The sequence below is a fragment of the Sorex araneus genome, chromosome 2 (assembly GCF_027595985.1).
Source record: "Sorex araneus isolate mSorAra2 chromosome 2, mSorAra2.pri, whole genome shotgun sequence".
NCBI classification, from domain to species: Eukaryota; Metazoa; Chordata; class Mammalia; order Eulipotyphla; family Soricidae; genus Sorex; species Sorex araneus.
Genome location: NC_073303.1, coordinates 98,538,391 through 98,559,491, shown reverse-complemented (window position 1 = coordinate 98,559,491; position 21,101 = coordinate 98,538,391). Strand labels below are relative to the sequence as shown.

The 21,101-nt window shown below is 41.8% G+C and overlaps 1 protein-coding gene across 1 annotated transcript; it reads right to left on the bottom strand.

The window, feature by feature from the left end:
• Nucleotides 1-307: 307 nt before the first annotated feature.
• Nucleotides 308-20,419, bottom strand: LOC101557588 (gasdermin-C-like). The gene is made up of 13 exons (XM_055124477.1): nucleotides 20,203-20,419; nucleotides 19,226-19,415; nucleotides 16,227-16,395; nucleotides 14,041-14,152; nucleotides 10,071-10,178; nucleotides 6,527-6,571; nucleotides 5,778-5,804; nucleotides 5,432-5,507; nucleotides 3,521-3,564; nucleotides 3,032-3,175; nucleotides 2,224-2,349; nucleotides 1,138-1,211; nucleotides 308-547 (listed from the first exon to the last, which is right to left on the bottom strand). The coding sequence occupies exons 1-13, from the start codon at nucleotides 20,417-20,419 to the stop codon at nucleotides 308-310; spliced, it is 1,572 nt and encodes a 523-aa protein (XP_054980452.1).
• Between the last annotated feature and the right edge of the window lie 682 nt (nucleotides 20,420-21,101).

Here is a 21,101-nt window from a genome sequence, read left to right as displayed (position 1 = left end):
GACACTTTACTTCACTCACTTGAGCACACTCCACTGAAAATGATACAAAATGTACATCATTGATCACTGCTCAATTTTTATTTATAGTATGTGTATGCAACATTTAAATGTGATAAAAAGCTTTATTCTTAGCATATGATTTCACAAGTTCAACCACAGCAATTATGCATAAACAATCCCCCATGTCTTTGTTGATTCCCAACAGGAAAAACAGTTTTCTTGAATTCCCCCAAGAACATCAGAGCCTATCAGAGTAGTCCCCACCCTCCCTGACCTGCTCATTACCCACCCCCAACCCAGGGAGAATTCAGGCCACAGCCAGCTGCTGAAGCAGTGAGAGGCATCCATACAGAGCTGACAGTGACATCTTGGCTTCCAGATCCCAGAATGACCTATTGCAATTTAGGTCAATCATCAGGCCACACTCCTCCAGCAGTCTGTAGGTGACAGTCACACCCTCATCCTGCAGTGGGGTAAGAAGCTCTGGTTTAAGGGTGAAAGGAATTCTCGAAGTGTATTTGAAGTTGGGCTCCAAGATACTCCTTACCTGTAAGAAACAGTATTTGGTATCAGCCTTTGGGGTTGGGGAAAGAAAGTCTTCAGTCCCAAGGTTATGTAAAGGAAAGAGGTAAAACCCTGTGTGAAGTCATGGGATGAGTCAATCCTGGCTGTATCATTGAGCCTGGGCTAATAAATAATGAAACTAACACTTATCTTGCATTTTTCAATCCCATGTAGACATGTATGACATGTACATGTTTATACATATACTTACACATATGGAAGAATATATACTGTATATAAAGTATAAGAAAGAAATTAACAAATGATTAACTCTAAAACTAAAGCAGGGTTTAATTCAGATCTTCTGTGTTCCTGAACTAGCTGTCCATGGGTGGATATTTTAGAATTGTGGGGACTCTCCAAAGGGCCTGCACAGAAACTGAGACCCAATAAGGTACTCTCATAACCATATGGACTACTCTCTGGAGGGACATGAGTCAGGAATTTCTAGAACCCCATAGGATGGATTCTTTTCTCTGCACAAATCCTGAGTTATTTCTCCTTACTCATATTCTTCTTACCCCAGGTTCCCACCCTCCGGTCCCAGGATGCTGGTCCTGGAAGATTTCTCACCAGCTCCCGCTGATGAACCAGGATCTTCTTCTCCATGGACCACGCCAGCAGCTTATGTTGGGTGTCATTCAGCACTGAGAGCAATGAGACATGGGGAAAGAGTGAGAAATATGTCTTCTCCCCTACTGTGAACAAATATCATCTGTGAGAGGGAAACTTTCACTAGCAAACTAATGAAAGCCTTTTGATTTGAAGATCGAATTTCTGTCCATGGGATGTTGTCTTTCTTCTCTTGGGATGATCTCCAAGAGCAACAAAACATGCCCCAGGGTGTGGGGTTCTGACATCAGAAACTTGAGCACCCAATCAATAATCAGATCAATGAAATTGGGCTGCTGCTTCTTAGACTCAGGTTCTCTGTTAGATGATTAATTTATAGAGAGAGCCCTTGAGTATGATGTGATGATAAAATAAATCACAGTATTTTAAGGGCCTTGAGAAGATGATATCTAAAATCTTCCTTTTGGGCTGGAGTGAGAGTACAGAGTTTGCTTTGCATGCAGCCAATCAGTTCAATTCCCAGCATCTCATATGGCCTCCTGAACAGTACCAATTTAGCAGTAATAAAACAGCAGTAATTCTTTTTTTTTTTTTTTTTTTGCTTTTTGGGTCACACCCAGCGATGCTCAGGGGTTACTCCTGGCTTTGCACTCTGAATTACTCCTGGCAGTGCTTGGGGGACCATGTGGGATGCCGGGGATCGAACCCGGGTCGGCCACATGCAAGGCAAACGCCCTACCCGCTGTGCTATCGCTCCAGCCCCAACAGCAGTAATTCTTGAGTGCACAGCCAGGAATAAGCCCTGAGTATGGCTTAAGGTGGACCAAAAATGATAAATAAATAAAATTTAATGAAATATTCCTTTTACTAGAGGACCACATGCTTTGCCTGCAGGAGGCTCATATTCTAACCCCTTCCCACACGTTCCCTGAACACTGATACAGGAGTATACCTGTTGTACATATCACCAGGTGTCACTCCAAAACAAACAAAAATTAAGACTCCCTTTCAGGGAGTCTGCTGTTGGTGGTCAGGGCTGCTCACAAAACTGTGACTCTTCCACTCAATTTCCCAAATTATTCTTACCCATCAAGGCTTCAAGCATATAAGGGATGCAGGATCGTTGATAAGTCCAAAAATTTTTAAAGTTCTTTCTCAGTTCATTTAGAATTATTCCACCAGGGCCATCCAAATCACCTGGGGGAAACTGTCCTATCTATGGAAAACAATATTGTTGTTATTAATAATAATTACATAACAGCAACCTATATTATTGCTATCAATTAATAATATTGGTAGCAATGCTATTTTTATCAATAATAATTATTGTAGAATAAAAACAATATTAATTCTGCTTCTGTCTTATGAGTATGTAATAGCTCCACTAAGAAATAGGGGGACTGGAGCAATAGCACAGCGGTTAGGGCGTTTGCCTTGCACACAGCCAACCTGGGTACAATTCCTCTGTCCCTCTCAGAGAGCCCAGCAACCTACCGAGAGTAATCCACCCGAATGGCAGAGCCTGGTAAGCTACCCATGGTGTATTTGATATGTGAAAAACAGTAACAAGTCTTACAAGGAGAATTATTGGTGCCTGCTCCAGCAAATCGACGAACAATGGGACGACAGTGTGACAGGCTACAGTGCTAAAAGAATGGGAACCTGGAGGGCTACACCTCCTCTGGGAGATGCCAATCAGTCTTAGGGCATAAAGATACCAGTAGCCCTCCATATTTTGCCTAGGACAAGAGCACAAATAATTAATTACTGGCATCTTTCACATATTCCTTCCTTGCATCATTCCTTTTATGTCCCCCTTATCACTTATCTAAGTATGAGGATATGCAAGTTTTCCAGATTTATAGGTTCCATCAAAAGTGACCATGAAATGAACTCACCATGTCCTGCAGGTCCTGAAGAGCTCCTCGATCTCCAAGCATGACCAAAATATTATGGAATAAAATATCCTGAATATCCTTTGAAAAATTGTATAGTTGTTCCATTCTTCTGGAAATCTCATCTTGTAGTTTCTTAAAATCTGATCTCAGAAATCAAAATTAACCAGAAAAATAGTACAGCTCATTAATTATAGTCTGTCTATGATGATCTGTCCTGCTCCTTTAGTATGAAGTTGACACTTTTATTTGTTTCAACAGATGACCAAAACTATCTTTGCAGTTGAGCACCAGGATGGAGAAATCAAATAGGTTAGATAGATGAATATCACAAGCTGAAAGTGGTGGGGAGAATTAGAGAAGAGAGACGTAGATCTGAAAAAAAGATGATTGGAAGTTGAGAAGAAATGATTAGAGACATGTCTGTAATAATGGGAATTCTGTCTTTGGACGAGGGTCTTAGAGGTTCTTAGGAACACGGGACTCACTTTCCATATCAATGAAGTGAGGATTTAATTGTTTGTCTGAAAACCTTGGAATAAAACAGGGTACACAAGAGCTCATCCACTTCTTCCTGTATTATCTATCTTCTTACTGATTAATCAAGTAGGTGTTGCCTCCTGTAGGGTTATCTTCAAAATGACCTGATGAACTTGAATACTTCAGAGACATACGCTAAGTGAAATTAATGATAAGGGGAAGGACATGAAACAAAATACGAGGGAAAGGACAAATACTAGATTATTTCACACATCAATGGTATACAGAGAAATAAAACAAGGGAATAAATATTACCAAATGATAACCAACCATGGACCTGTATTATTACAGAATTGAGAATATTAAGTAAAAAAGGGAAGAGAGCAATGATGAGGTGGATTAGGTGAAAAGAGAACATTGGGTGTCTTGGGCACCTTAATGGTACAAATAAGGTAATTATATAAAATAAATCTGCACTCATTTGTGGAGTATAGAATAAAATCACATGAGGCTGATACCCAAGGACAGTAGATACAAGGGCAAGGAGGATTAACCCGTAGCTGGAAGACTGCTTTATGAGCTGAGGGGAGAAGGCAGATGGAATATAGAAGGGATCACTAAGAAAATGATGGCTGGATGGGGCTGGAGCGATAGCACAGCGGGTAGGGCGTTTGCCTTGCACGCGGCCGACCCAGGTTCGAATCCCAGCATCCCATATGGTCCCCTGAGCATGGTCAGGGGTGATTCCTGAGTGCAGAGCCAGGAGTAACCCCTGTGCATCGCCAGGTGTGACCCAAAAAGCAAAAAAAAAAAAAAATTAAAAAAAAAAAGAAAATGATGGCTGGAGGAACCAGTTTGGATGGGAGATGCATACTGAAAGTAGATGATGGACCAAACATGATGACCTCTCAGGGTCTGTGTTGCAAGCTATAATGCCCAAAGTAGAGAGAGAGTATGGGGAATATTGTCTGCCTTAGAGGCAGGGGGAGGGTGGGAAACGGGGGGTATACCCGGGATATTGGTGGTGGGGAATGTGCACTGGTGGAGGGATGGGTGTTTAATCATTGTGTGATTATAACCCGAACATGAAAGCTTGTAACTATCTCACAGTGATTAAATAATTTTTTAAAAAAACCCACAAATTCTAACACTACTGCAAATAAGTGACCTAAGCTATAAGTAGATAATATTTAATGTTTTAATATTTTATAAAATGTATCTGATGAGATAGAGTGGAAGCTTGAAAGGGACTGCATTTCTCCATTCTGTTTCCCTCCTTTCCCTGTAATCAGAGTTCCATGATTGACATGTCATTTTGGCTGCAACATTTCACCTGCTCCACAATAAGTCCCGAGAAGTGCTTGTTAAGGAAAGAAGGAAGGAAGGGAGGAAGGAAGGAAGGAAGGAAGGAAGGAAGGAAGGAAGGAAGGAAGGAAGGAAGGAAGGAAGGAAGGAAGGAAGGAACGGAGGGATGAAGGGAGGGATGAAGGGAGGGAGAGAGGGAGGGAGAGAGGGAGGGATGGAAAGAGAAAGGGAGGGAGGGAGGGAAGGAGGATGGGAGGGAGGGAGGGAGGGAGGGAGAAAGGCTGACTAAGAGCATTGCATTATGGCTCATAATTTAAGTCCTGGAGTCTTGCAGTTTTCTACCCAGAGCCCTGAGATCCCTTTTGTCAAACACTCACCTTGACTAACGGGTTCCTCTATGTTTTCCGGAAAGAGAATAAAAGTGATCATGTCTCTCTTCATCCATAAATGTGCAGAGGTTCTTGATTTATACAATGTTCTCCCTCCACCTAACCTTCTACTCGCTACCCATCCCATTCCATATCCTCTACCTCCTAAGACTTCACAGACCTTTCCATCCTACAGAAATTAGGGTCAGACCCGAGGGTAGTGATTACAAAGGCAAAGACAACTACCTGCTCAACAGATATGTGTAGGAAAGGATCCCACCCATCAAATACACACCTTTTGGCAGAATCTCTTCTTTAAAAGCTAAAAAGAGAAATTAAATTCACAATTCAGTATGGGACACTCAGCATCTTAGACAGTCTGCTCTCAACTTCCCTAAACCACTTCCACCAATCCACCCTGCCTTTCTTTACCCAGAGGACAGAATTCAAAGTCCTATACAAAGACAACAGAGGTCTCTAAGTAGGTTTTTAGAAGTGCCCTGTAAACAGTGTGACATGGTAGAAGCAAGGACAACTTCCTGATCAACAATATGTTCAGGAAAGGATCCCACCTCATCAAATACATACTCACCTGCTGACAGGAAATGACCTGAGTGATCTAAAAAAGAGAAATTAAATTCACAATCCAATAAAAGGTACTAAAGACATCCATTTACTCAGATCTTCTAACGTCGACTTCCCTATGCCCTTACTTTTAGTCCACCCCAACTTTCTATAACCAGAACTCTGTATTTCAATGTCTTACATAAAGACAGGAAAGGCCACTAGTGCCCTGTAGTCAGTGTGACAGGGTAGAGGAATCCCTTTCATAATCAAAGCTTAAAATTAACAACAACAACAACAACAACAACAACAAAGAAACTTACAGGTAAACTTTGGAGATACCACTGAAAAGAGAAATAAAAGATCTCGTGACTCCTTCAGGTTTATTCTCCCCTACCACCTGATCCCCTTTATGCCTCTTTCCCTCCACCACCCAGTTTTTTTACTCCTCCTTATATCTTAGATTTTGTCACTTACTCATTCCACGTGGAAACATTTCTGCAGAAAAAAAATAGAAGACCTTAGAATTTAGAGTTAGATGAAATCCAGGAAACCCTCATATCTCAATACACAACATCCACCACTGCCTTCCAAAGAAAGGGTGGTATTTCCTGTGGAAACACAGGGCCTGGGCTGGTGTCAAAGGAAAGAAAGACTCACAGGTGGAGAAAATTCTATGGGTCTCTGGCTCTACAGAGCTGTATACAAGTCTAAGGGGATCATATATTAACAATTAGGGTAAGTAAAAGAAAAAAACAGGCCAGTTCTTAAACTCACCCTCTGAAAAGGTCTTCTTCTTTTTATCCTTGATGAGAAGAATCTCTAGAGGGGGAAAGAATTCAGGTCATGGACTGGAAATATAGTGCGAAAGGTAAGGTGCTTGCCTTGCATGTGACCAACCCAGATTCAATCCGCAGCACTGCATTATGGCTCCCTGAGCACTTCCATGAGTGATCCCTGAGCACACAGCCAAGAGTAAGATCTGAGCACCACTGATCAGGTAAAAAAAATCATCTTCTTCATTATCTTCCAGGTCGAGTCTGTCCAGAGCACTCATAGAGTGTTCTCTTCACCTGCATAGTATCCAAGACTGCTTTGCTCAGAGTAAGGGGATCCCTGGTATTCTCTCTCATTCACCCTGATCCTCCTAGAATTTCTGTCAAAACTCAAAAAGACAGGGACTGGAGTGATAGCACAGCGTGTAGGGCATTTGCCTTGCACACAGCCAACACAGGTTCTATTCCTAGCATCCCATATGGTCCTCCGAGCACCGCAAGGAGTAATTCCTGGGTGCAGAGCCAGGAGTAACCCCTGAGCATCACTGGGTGTGACCCAAATAGCAAAAAAAGATAAAAACTCAAAAAGACAGTCTTAAGAAGATTCCACAATATGTACTAAATAATGTGTATCTAGAGACCATTATGGACTTCAACAGAGAATTGCCTTTAAAAGATAGAATAACAAGAAAAATAAACAAGATTGATAAACCACTAGCAAGCCTCACTAATAAAGATAGAGAGAGAACCCTAATAAAACGAATCAGGAATGAAAAGAGGGACAGCACAACAGAAACCAACAAAATTCAAAAGATTATCAGAGACTAGTTTGAAAGTCTGTGTGCCATGAAACAAGAGAACCTAAAAGACATGGATGAATTCCTTGATTCCTACAATCTCTCAAGACTGAACCAAGATGATCTGGAATACTGAATAGACACATTAATATGAAGGAAATTGAAACTGTAATCAAAAGTCTCCCCAAAGACAAAAGCCCAGGTCCAGATGGATTCACTGGCGAATTCTTCCAAACATTTAAAGAAGACCTGTTGCCAGTTCTCCTCAAGCTTTTCCAGGAAATTGAAAAAACAGGAACTCTCCCAAATAGTTTCTATGAAGCACACATCTCCCTAATACCAAAGGTAAACAAAGAAACCACTAAGAAAGAAAATTATAGACCAATATCCCTGATGAACACTGATGGGGAGATCCTCAACAAACTATTAGCAAATAGGATACAACAACTCATCAAAAAGATCATACACCATGACCAAGTGGGATTCATCCCAGGGATGCAAGAATGGTTTAACCCATGATTTCTTCAAAGTAATGAATCAAGCAATCCTAAAATTCATATGGAACAACAAACGCCATGGATAGTTAAAACAATTCTTGGGGAAAAGACGACGGGAGGCATCACCCTCCCCAACCTAAAAGTTTACTACAAAGCGGTAACAATTAAAACAGCCCTGTACTGGAACAAAGGCAGAGCCACAGACCAATGGAACAGGGTGGAATATCCCTACACACAACCCCAAATGTATGATCATCTAATATTTGACAAGGGAGCAAGAAATGTGAAGTGGAACAAGGAAAGCCTCTTTAACAAATGGTGCTGGCACAACTAGACAACCACATGCAAAAGAATGGGCTTTGACCTCGACCTGACACCATGCACAAAAGTCAGATCAAAATGGACTAAAGACCTCAACATCAGACCACAAACCATAAGGTACACTGAAGACAAGGTTGGCAACACCCTCTACAATATTAAAGATAAAGGTATCTTCAAAGTTGACATGCAACTGACCAACGGAGTGGAAACAGAGATCAACAAATGGGACTACATTAAACTAAAAAGCTTCTGCACCACAGAACATACAGTGACCAGAATACAAAGACAATCTACAGAATGGGAAAGGATATTCACCCAATACCCATTGAATAAGGGGTTGATATCAAGGGTACATAAGGTAGTAGGTACAAGAAGAAAACATCCAACCCCATCAGAAAATGGGGCAAAGAAATGAACAGAATCTTTCCCAAGGAAGAGATATGAATGGCCAAAAGGCACATGAAAAAGTGCTCTACATCACTAATCGTCAGGGAGATACAGATCAAAACAGCCATGAGATACCACCTCACACCACAGAGACTAGCACACAAGCAAATGAACAAAAGCAACCACTTTTGGGGAGGATGTGGGGAGAAAGAGACCCTTCTACCCTGCTTTTGGGAATGCAGACTGGTTCAGCCCTTTTGGAAAACAATAAGGACACTTCTCAAAAAATTAGAAGTTGAGCTCCCATTTGACCCAGCAATACCACTGCTGGGAATATATCACGGAGAAGCAAAATAGCATAGTCGAAATCACATCTGCACTTATATGTTCATCGCAGCACTGTTTACAATAGCCAGAATCTGGAAAAAACCTGAGTGCCCTAGAACAGATGACTGGTTAAAGACACTTTGTTACATCTATACAATGAAATACTATGCTGCTGTTAGAAAAAATGAAGTCATGAACTTTGCATATAAGTGGATCAACATGGAAAGCATCACGCTAAGTGAAATGAGTCAGAAAGAGAGAGACAGACATAGAAAGATTGCACTCATCTGTGAAATATAAAATAGCAGAGTAGGAGACTAACACCCAAGAATAGTAGAAATAAGTACCAGATGGTGATGGCTTGGAAGCTGGCCTCACATTATGGGGAAAAAGCAGCTCATATAGAGAAGGGAACACCAAAATGTGGTTGGAGGCCACGCAGGGGAATGGTGATGCTTGCTGAAAGTAGACTAGAGACTGAACACACTAGCCACTCAATACCCCTACTGCAAACCACAACACCCAATTGGAGAGAGACAACAAAAGGGAATACCCTGACACAGAGGCAGGGAGGGGTGGGGAGAGGTTGGATTGGGGGGTGGGAAAGATACTGGGTTTATTGGTGGTGGAGAATGGGCACTGGTGAAGGGATCGGTTCTCAAACACTGTATGACGGAAACACAAGCAAGAAAATGTATAAATCAGTAACTGTACCCTCACTTTTATTCACTAATTAAAAAATAAATTAATTTGAATAAATAAATAAATAAATATCCACATTGGAAAAAAAAAGATACAATCCCTTCCTCTTTCTGCTTCCACCTCCTCCTCTACCTCTTCCTCCTCCTCCTCCCCCTCCTCCTTCTCCTCCTACCCCAGCAGGACTGACTTCTGTGGACTTTCATCTTACTTTCCCGGAGTATATTCCTTTATGCTCTAGGCCTAATTTTTCTTTGTTTTCTGAATGATTTCAATTCTCAAATAGAGAGATATGAAAATTGTCTAACACTCAAGACTAAATGTTTCTAAAGAAATTAGAGTCCCAAGTGACAGAATAGAAAATTTCCTAGAGAAGAAAGCTCCTGGGAGAAACACTGCAGCTTATTCTGCCCAGGTAGGCTCCGTCTTCATGCTCACATCTCTGGACCCTTCTTGGGCTGGGGGTGGACTGAGTCCCTATCCTACGGAAAGGCCCAGCTCTCCACTGACACCTCACTTCTGCCTGCGTAATAAACGGCCCAGTTGAGACTCCATGCTGCTGAATCATTCCAGTTCCACATCTCCTGGTACATGTGACCACAGGCAAATTTCACAGAACTGACAACTGAGTAGGAGCACAGAAAATTAGATGGGAAAGTTTTATAGAAACCCAGTAAGCTTATGGGGCCAGAGCCATGGTACAGCATGTTAGGTGTTTGCCTTGCATGCACTGACCCGGGATTTATTCCCAGCATCCCATATTGTCCCCTGAGACTGCCAGAAGTGATTCCTGAGTGCAAAGTCAGGAGTAATCCATGAGTACCGCAGGGTGTGGCCCAAAAACAAAACAAAAAAGAAAGAAAAAGAAGCCCACTAAGATCCATGAGTGAAAGCAATGACACAGAAGATGGACTAGCACATAATTCCTCAAAAAATGACTTAATGAGACAGTTATGAGATATACATTTTAACAAGCAATACAAAGTAAATTATGCTGTGCCTATTCTAGGGGCAAGCTTTGCAGGGTCGCTACTTGGGATGGGAACATTGCTGAAGGGAAGGTCACACTGGCAGTGAAGCTGGTGTTGAACCATTGAGTATCTGAACACCTGTATTATGAACAACTTTGTAAATCATGATGATTAAATAAAGTTTCAAGTATTTTTAAGAAAGAAAACTATATCAATCATAATTTCCAGAGAGAAGAGAGTGACAAGAAAAGAATAATCAAATTTGTGCTAATTATTGGTGACATACAGGGAATAGCTGGAGCAATAGCACAGCAGGTAGGGCATTTGCCTTGCACACAGCCAACCTGGGTTTGATTCCTCCATCCCTTTCAGAGAGCCTGGCAAGCTATGGCGAGAATCCCGCCTGCATGGCAGAGTCTGACAAGCTACCTCGTGGTTCACTCGATTTGCCAAAAACAGTAACAACAAGTCTCACGACGGAGAAGTTACTGGTACCCACTCAAGCAAATCGATGAGCAATAGGATGACAGTGATACAGTGATACATGGAATAAACTCACTCAAAGAAAGAATGAATTTGTAGAGCAGGAGTTTTGAGTTTATGAGCATTGGTTGGTTTATGAGAATGGCTTATGCAGCGTCTACTTTGTTTTGTTGGGGGCCACATCAGAATTACTCAGGAATTACTCCTAGCTCTGCACTCAGGAATCACTCCTGGTGGTGCTAAGGGGACATGATGCGATGCCAGGGATCAAACCTGGTTAGGGATGTGAAGGTAAATGTCCTACCAACTGCACTATCACTCTGGCCCCGAGCTTTATGAGATGTCAGAGACCTAATTGTGTGGTTAAAACATGGAAAACCTCAGTGCATCAGAGAGGTAAGAAGAGGGTGGAGAAAAAAAGAAAGGGAAAAAAAAGGTCAAAAAAGAATATGCTGTGAATGTTCCTGTGTGTTTATACACAAAGAATGCATAAATAAAGGACAGAGGAGGGAAGCTGGGGACACCCGTGGAGGGAAGTTCACACTGGCGGTGGAGTTGTTGTTGGAGCATTGTATGTCTGAAACTCTATTATGAAAACTGAAGAGCGCCCCACCGGCTAACCCTTGGACCAGTGTATCTAAGGTGAGTTCATAAACCAGAACAGTCTACGGAGACAGGGCAAACCTTGATACACCAGGCAGATTGCCGGGATGGAGGCTTGTCCCTAAATCTGCTTCTTCCCCCGACACTCGCCCTCCAACCATCCACCGCACTGATCTAGGGGGTATCACTGAGAAAATTGATTAACCAACCTGCATCTCCTCAATTCTGAGAGACTCAACTCCGTGGAAGGGAGAACCTTATTCAAGTCCAGAGTTAAGAAGCCCTTTGCTAGTGTGGGGTGAAGGGAGACACGGAAACTGAAAGAAAAGTAACAGAAAATCTGGCAAGCCAGGATCAGGTAGTAGACACTAACCTAGGGCAGGAAGGAGCTTAACATGAAGGACTTCCCAAACATCAGATTTATATCAGCACTCACCAAGTGTGTAATCTCCGGGTGGTTAGGGAGACCCTGGCGGCTCTCCCACTCGCCACCCATATTCAGTGGACTCAGGCCACTCTCCCATCCGGGGTGGCCATTGCCATGGGTGGACGAGGAAACAAGGGCCAAGCTGGTTGTTGATCAGTTTCTGTTTATACCACTCTGCCCATGCCCTTATTCCAGTCTCTCTAAACTCCCCATTCTAGTCTCACACTACCTCTCATTCCCATCTCCTCCTGTCTCTCCCGCTCATCTCTCAGTGCTCCCACTAGCAGTTGCGTTTCTTGTCACTCCACGCACCTGCTCCTGCATTCTTCCCCTACATTTTTCTCTCTCTTTCCCCCATGCTAGTCTCTCCGTGCTCCACTCCATCTTTCTGCCCTGTTCTCTCTCTCTCTCTCTCTCTCTCTCTCCCTCTCTCTTTCTCTCCAACTGTCCAGCATTGGCTGTAGCAGAATCAACATATCAAAGGTCCTTCCTGATGGCCCATCAGCTCGAGGGTGGAATTTACCACCAAAATTCTCCTTTCCTTAATCCAATAACTTAATTAACATTTTAATTCTACTTCTCAATATGATTTATTTTTTTATAGACACGGTAAGAGAAACATTAAGCTTCTAGGGTGGCTCTCCTGGCGACATCTTGCTACAGACTCAGACTACAGTGCTCAGGCCAGATTAATCATTCCTAACACATGCAGGGTAATCTAGTTATTACTTTTTGGATCATGACAGAATTTGTACATGACCATGCTCTTAATTTATAGTTAAGTATTATGGCACTTTGGCCAGGCCCATTTTGATGCCAGGGTTGTTCACTGCTTGCCCTGGGTCCATCCAGTCTCCCTTGGGACCCTGCTTTTGGGTGCTAGGAAGTAAGTACAATTGAGGCTTTTGCTGAGAGAACAGATGTCTGGGAGTGAGTATCATTTAGAGTAAATTCATTCCCATGTTACAAAGGCATAGCATTAACTGTCTTTTTTGAACATATAAGAGGAAAATTGCTCTTAATTAACTATGCACAAAAAACTTAAGGAGAGGAGAAAAGCAATATTTACAAGTCAACGGAGCACAGAGAAAGAAGTTACAAATAAACACACAGGAATGGGAGCACTTGGAAGGGAGTAAACCAATAAACCTAAGCTCCCTGCGGCAAGGCAGAAAGGACAGACTAATGTTATCCTACTCTAAGGTAAAGCAGATTTGGGTTAGCTAAACAGAGCTACCACTCTCAGCACAAGCCACGAGCAGCCGTTCCTGAGGTGACACAATCCCCAAGTGTAGTAGTCTCAGGTCTGGTCCAGCAGGCTCACTTCCTGTTCCTGACTTACGTTTCTACTTTATCTCAAGAGTCATAAAGCCTCAGGACTTTTATAAACCCAACAGAACCCTGTCACGATTGAGATTGCTACAGTTTTGTTTGGTTTGGGTTTTTTTTTTGTTGTTGTTGTTGTTGTTTGGAGGGATACATAAGCAGTGCATAGGGCTTACCCTGGCTCTGCATTCTGGGATCATTCCGATTGGTGCTCAGGGAACTGACTGTATGAGGATTGAACCTGGGTCAGTCACATAATTCATCCTTCCCTGGGTACTGCCTTTCCAGCAACTACAGTTTTACTTGTGATTGTGCATTAACACTGGGTTGAAGGTAACTTAGGAAGGTCTTTTACTGAGAGAGGTGGGCTTTGGAAAAACAGAGAGAGTGGAGATTTGTGTCACAATTAGCCCTGAGCTATAGAAACTTTCATATTGAGTCCCTTTTGTCCATTTCCATATATCTTCCCATGAGAACATGGAAACATTTCAGTAGGGATATCCTTGAAGGTGGCTCTGGAATATAGCATATGTGTTTGCTTCTGCAGTTTACAGCTGAAGCATGTTTCTCGTCCATCCCTCTCTTTCCCTTTGAAGAAGTCTAAGTTGCATGTTGATAGTTTTCTTTCCAGGAGAAGCAAAGTCCCTCTCACAGCAATTCCTTCAGCATCAGCTTACCCCAGCCATCCTCCTTGATAATCAGCTGCTTCGTCTGATACGCCATCACCGTATGCTCTGGTAAAGTCAGTAATTGTTGTTTCTTCTTGTCACCATCTACATGGCCTTGACCCTGGGAGAGAAACCAGGTCATGCAGCATCAGGTGCTTGTAAACTTAAAGATCAAAAAGACCTAGAACTCTCATGAAAATTAACAAACCCATGTGCTGGAGTGATAGCACAGCGAGTAGGGCATTTGCCTTGCATGCGGCCAACCCAGGTTCGATTCCCAGCATCCCATATGGTCCCTCAAGGACCGCCAGGAGGAATTCCTGAGTGCGTAGCCAGGAGTAACTCCTGTGCATCACCGGGTGTGACCCCCCCAAAATAATTAACAAATCCCTGACTGGCTATGAAGAGCTGGGACTGTGATGCTTGGCACAGGGCTAAACAGAACCCTGAATAAAACCACTCAGCGCCTTTTTCTTGTCTCACAAAGTCAGAGCAACCTTCAAGCAGATACAACCCAGAGATTAACATCCAAATTTTGGAATAATGCTTAATAAAGTGCATCTTTTTTGATGTTGACTAAATAGTTCCTAACACTGTTATCTTAAAAATATTATGGGTAGGTGCTGGAGAAAAGTTACACCAGGTAAGGTGCTTATCTTCTATGCAGTTAAGATGGATTCTATCCCTGGAAATGTATGTGGTACCTTGAGTCTTGCTAGGAGTGATTCTTGAGCACAGTCAGGAATTAGCTCTGAGCACATCCTGATGCTGACCCCGAATCAAAATAAAAAAATTAACAAAAAACTTAGTTATTGTGATGAGATAGAAATCAAATGTGTGCAAACATTTTCAAGTTTTATTCAAAACATTTCTGCTCAGGGTTAGCACTGCATTTAGTATACTTAAACCATTAGAAATGTTAGTGATCTTGGGGCACCCCAGAGTTGTGCGTGTGAGATCCCTCCTGCCCCTGGACCCAGCCCCAGCAGCCAACCTCCACCACCCAACAGCTGCCATGCTCCAGTCCGCTCCCCACCCGCTCGGTTTGAGCCTCATAAATGAGTGAACTTACTCCTGGACTGCATGACACATCACAAGACACTCCCTACCCATTCTCCATAATTGCCTCACCATATGTAAGGCAAACCTCCTGGAAGAGACTGATGCAATTTTTCCTGGAGCATGTAGCCCCATTCACAGGTGCGCAACCTCTTAATTTTTATATGTATTTACTTTTTTATTTTTATTATTTTTCCCCACACAGCAGAGCCTGGCTAGCTACCCGTGACATATTTGCTATGCCAAAAACAGTAACAACAAAGTGCTCTTTGTGTTTCTGAAGCGAGCAGATGTCGTTGGGCTACACTAACAGGGACAAATGAAGATGTTACTGGCGCCCACTTGAGCAAATTGATGAACAACGGGATGACAGTGATAAGTGACAGTGATTTGATGGGGTTCAGACAGTAGGCAGCAAATCATAGGGGCAAATATATATATATACATTTATACATATTTTCAGATATATATATTAAAGCTTACATCACCCAAACTTTAACAACATGTTAGTGATATCCGATAGAATGTCTTAATGACTCCTGCCAAAACAGAACAATCTTCACACTGTTTCCTTTATGGACACTTTTTTGTAAGTGTGTTCAGCAGTTCTTCATAACAGACAACACAAAATGTATTCTTTCAGGTGGGTTTTGACACAGGGATTGGGGTTTGAGATGGAAACATCCCGAATTTGGTGGTAGGGAGGTGTAATAGTGGTGGGATTGGTGTTTGAGTATTAAATGTAATCAAATATTGTGAATTAACTTACAAAATTTTAAATAATTTAATTTAAAAAATAGAAATGTTAGTGATCTCTCATTTCTTTAAGTGATAAAATTACATTTAATAAGGCACAGAAGCACCAAACTTTACATTCTCCAGGATCTACCTTTAACCAAAGAAAAATATACTACCACATGATTTAATATATTTACCTTTCATAGCTACTCAATAATTTTTAAATGATATCCTACCCATGATCACACTGGATATAATCTCATCAGAATTAGGTTTTCTTGGCACGTGTTAAATAGGCGGAAAGTGACTTGACCCGTTTGTTCTTCAAATAAAAACATGTCCTCACTGGGTTAATTGTGATCTTGGATTCCCCAGTCCCAGTTAGGAAGGATATGTACCTTGATATAAGGGTTCTGTGGAATGGAGAGTTTTCCCAACCACTTCCTACCACTTTCAATACTCAGCTCAGGACTGTTGGTCAATTCCACAGTTTCTGTCACCACATATAGGTTGTCTCCTCTTTTTCGACATTGTTCCAGAAACCATGGCTCTGGTTTTAAAAGTACCCTAGAGTAAAGAAAGTATAAGGGAGTCAACATAGAACAGCGAAGGAAGACTTCTTAGGTTCATCTTGGTTTTGCTTTTCCTGAGGAACCGAAAGGGAGGCAGACTTTGTACTATTCCAGGTGAGCCCTCAGTCAGTAGTTATATATTGGGTAATGGATTTTGTTCTAAAACAACAGACCACCTTCTCTGATAAACCAGTGGAGAGCCTCATTCTGTGGTTACAGTAGGAGAGAAACTTAGCCATACTGCTTGGGTTTTCTGCATTTTCCAACATTCTATTAGTTTTATTTAGAGGTAATTTATAGATTTCTAACATGAAATTATCTCAACAGAAAAAGCTACACGTAAGCAGATCCAGATGGTTTAGAAAGCCCTATTGTCACAGCTAGGGGAACTCAGAGCGTCAGGAGGCACAGAGTGTGTGTGGAGCAGAAACCATGGCGGAGTGAGGATTTCAGATGATTTTCCAAAACGAATACCACATAGAAAAGAGAGGAACTGTGGATGAACTAGTCATGGCAGATAGAGAGAATGTGTAGATTCAGGGGAGAAGTGAGAGGTTTGAATAACTAGAAACAAATTTCAAGTCTATTTCAGTTCTTTTGCTCAGCTCAAGACCTACTCATGGTTCTGCACAGGATTGTAGCTGGAGATCTGGGGACTGGAGAGATAGTACGGCAGGAAAGGGGCATATCTTGGTGCATGACCTGGATTAGAGTGCCAGCACCACTGAAGGTCTTCAAGCACTACCAGGTATGATCCCTGAGCACATAGCCAGAAGTAATCACTGAACAAACATGATAAGGCAGAAAATGTTAAATTATCATAATTATTTGTGATTTTGACTTTTTTCATTAATACTAATGATAATTAAATTGAAAATCTTTCATTTTAAGTGGTATAAAAACATGTGTTTGTTTTGTTAGAAGATCATTGGACATCATTTTACCTATATATATAGAGACAAATTAAAACCAGAATCAAGAGATAACATGAGGCCCCCATAACCATGCCACCGGACTCCACACCAGGCTGTTTCACACAAGGCGCCCCAGAGGGGGGTGGGTGAGAGCCCTCCTCTCCCCAAGGGACCCAACTTCAGAAGTCGAAAACCTCCACAACCCAACAGATGCCATGTTCATGGCCACTCCTCACATACTCAGGCAGAGCCTCACACATGAGTGAAGTCCTACGGAACCCAGGTAATGTGAACCTTTGTGAGCTTGGACTCTGGGCTCAATGGGATCAGGAGTGGAGATCCTCTGCCCACTTCTCACAGTCTCTAGCTACCAGGGGTCATGCCATAAGCCATGTCCTGCCAGGGCCAGATAATCTTGTCATCAGTCACCACCCAGATCACACAGCTACTTCACCTGGAAGAAAGCGTAACATGAGGCCCCCAAGGCCATGCCACTGGACTCCCTGCCAGTCTATTTCATACAGGGCATCCCAGAGGGGGACAGGTGAGAGCCCTTCCAGCCCAAGGGACCCAGCCCCAGCAGCTGACCTCCAGGTCACTCCCCACCTGCTCAGACTGAGCCTCATGTATGAGTGAACCTATTCCTGGACCACATGTAACATCATAAGATACTCCCTACACATTCTCCAGAATTACCACACCATATTTTATGGGGTTCAGATAGTAGACAACAAATCATAGAGGGATTTGTGTGGCTTGGCAGTCACACCCACAAACTGCGCCCAGCACTGTGTAATCCCATCAATGGCCAAGATCCAGGGACCATAAAATATAGCTCCTGGAAGACCTCTTATAGCCCTCTATGAGAACCTGGCAAGGTATCGAGAGCATCCTGGCAGCATGGCAGACCCTGGCAAGCTGTCTGTGGTGTATTAGACATGCCAAATACAGTAACAATGATGGGTGTCATTCCCCTTACCCTGAAAGAGCCTCCAATGCAGCACCACTGAGAAGAACGAGTAAAGAGAGGCAGCTAAAATCTCAGGGCTAGGACACATGGAAGTATTACTGATGCCTGCTTGAGCAAATCAATGATCAATGGGATGACAGTGATACAGTGAAACAGTGATATATACATATTTTCAATATATATACCAAAGCTCAAATCACCCAAACTTTAACAACATGTTAGTGATATCCTATAGAAAGTCTTAATAGCTCCTGCCAAAATAGTACAGTCTTCACACTGTTTCCTATATAAACATTTTTTGTAAGCATGTTCAGCACTTCTTCATAACAGACAATACAAAATATATTAGTTTGGTTGTGTTTTGGGACAGGGTTTGGGGTTTGGGATGGAAACATCCCGATATTTGGTGGTGGGAAAGTGTGATAGTGATGGTATTGGTGTTGAAATATTAAATGTAATCAAATATTGTGAACTAACTTATAAAATAAAATTTTTTAAAAAACAAAATATATAAAAAACTAATCTCAGATGCTACTATAGGATTCACACAAAGAATAAATACTATTTTTTCTCATATTAGTATTTAAATTTAATTTTGTGCATAAAATATTGTTTTACTTAGAATATATGAAAAGAGATAAAGAAAAAAAAAGAAGGGCACCATATCAAGTAAAGGAATGGCAAATCCCAAGTTTCAAAGTTCACTATTTGTTTTTAATGTTTATGTTCTTATCCCACCCACCGCAATAGTCCCACTAATTTATGTTGCTCTTCAAATAGAGATAGCAATGATAATGGAACAAACACAGAGAACAAATCAATCTAGAATGCCATTTTCCCCCATTTCTATGCCTCACCTATCAAGGCTGAAAAATGCCTCTTTATTCCAAAGGATGAGTATTTTCCAAATCAACTTCCTGTTTCTTTTATGATAGTCTTACCTTGAACGAAGTTCTGTCCAAGTTTTTGTTGTGATCTCATTAATCTGAAACTTGAGGAAGGATTCACGTGACTCATTAGTCTCCCCTGATGCTGTCACTTGTGCCCCAAAACCTGCATCAATAGTCATGTCACCCTTTCCTTTCCAGACCATATTGTCTTTGTAGATGAATGGGCCTTCTCTGGAAGGATCTGCATAGAGAAATATTAACCATACATTTGTCCAAGATAAGCTATGAATCAGCTGGCATAGGTAACAGAAGATTTTAAAATTAACTTGTGCCAACCCTCCTTCAGATTTCAGTAATCTTCTTCAACCTCTTTTCACTTGAGGTTCAAAACCTGTCTATATACCAGTCCATAAACCAGCAGTTATAACCACTGCTTTTCTACCTGTCTACATCTACAGGCTGAAAATAGTCTACAACTGGGGGTTGAGAACCATGATTCAAATTTTTCATTAAGCAAGATAACTAACCAACTAATGTTTAAGTGAAAATTATTAATTGAGACATATGTTTGAATCCACCAAGGGCTGGGTGACAGGAAAAGTGTCCTAACCTATCTAGCATTGATCACTGTGTGATGGTCTAGGAGATCCATGCCATCTCTGTGGCAGGTACAGGAGACAGATCCAGTTGGCAAAACATAAAGTTGAAAATGGGAATCATGACTGGGCAGATCTGAGTGTGGATCCTAGTTCTACAAGCTCCCAGGTAACTTGGAACTATTATTTCCTAAGTATTATTTTAGTCTTGCATAAATAGATTCTAATTTGAGATGTTGAATTAAACTAAGCCATATGAGTCTGGATTCATATCATTGTTACATTATCAGTCTTAGATCTGTATTTATAAATTTCATCAAGGCTGAGCCTGTTGTCAACCTGTGTGGGAGACTTTCACCTTGGATGCTGTCCCACCTTTACTTGAACAGCTGCATTTTCACCTCTTGCCTTCTTTGTTGCTTCTGACAGTACCTGGGACTGGAGAACTTGGGTCCAGGATGTCCAGGAGGGAGAATTCAGCAGGAATGTCAGGTTGTTTCCAAAATGATGAAAGCGAATTCTTCTTGTTTCGTAACATATTAAAATGACGGAATTTCTTAGCACTTTCAAGATTGGTAACTGGTTTCAGATCTTCTTTTCCCACCTGTCTGAGTAAACTCTTTACTGCCTCATCAAAGATGACGACCATGTTGCTAACAGAATACAAAGGGCAAGTATGTCAGAGAGGAAACATACAGTCAACACTTAATATGTATCTTAACAAGTTGTGCAATAAAAGGGACATTAATCGTGATGGGGATTTTTTGATGTTTTAAGGGAAAGTCTTCACTGAAAAGTGACATTGAACAAAAACAGGATTGTCATAAGCATGATACATGTCATGTACATGTTGAAAAGATATCTTTAGTTTCTGCGTCTAAATTGACCATAGACAGGCAGAAACAAATATCTAGTTAGGAGTGTTACAAGATTGACTGCATTCATCCATGTAGGAACAAATTTCCTTGAGAGGAACACCGTAATCTAGGGGGGAGGAGGAGAGCTTTCCTCCAGAGAAGACTGAAACACTGGAAACACGGTTTTATGCCCTAGTACCTGCCTGGGAAGCACTAAATGCAAACAATGGACAGGACCAGACTGTTCTACTGAGTAGCCTGCCTTAAAAAATGTTTAGTATATGTGCTGCCGAAGCGATAGCAGAATGGGAGACTAACACCCAAGATTATTAAAAGTAAGTATTGGGAGGATTACTCCACAGTTTAGAAGCTGGCCTCACATACTGAGGGAAAAGGCAGTTCAGTTAGAGATGGGATCACCAAGTAAATGGTGCTAGTAGGATCTGCTAGGGATGGGAGACCCACCCTGAAAGC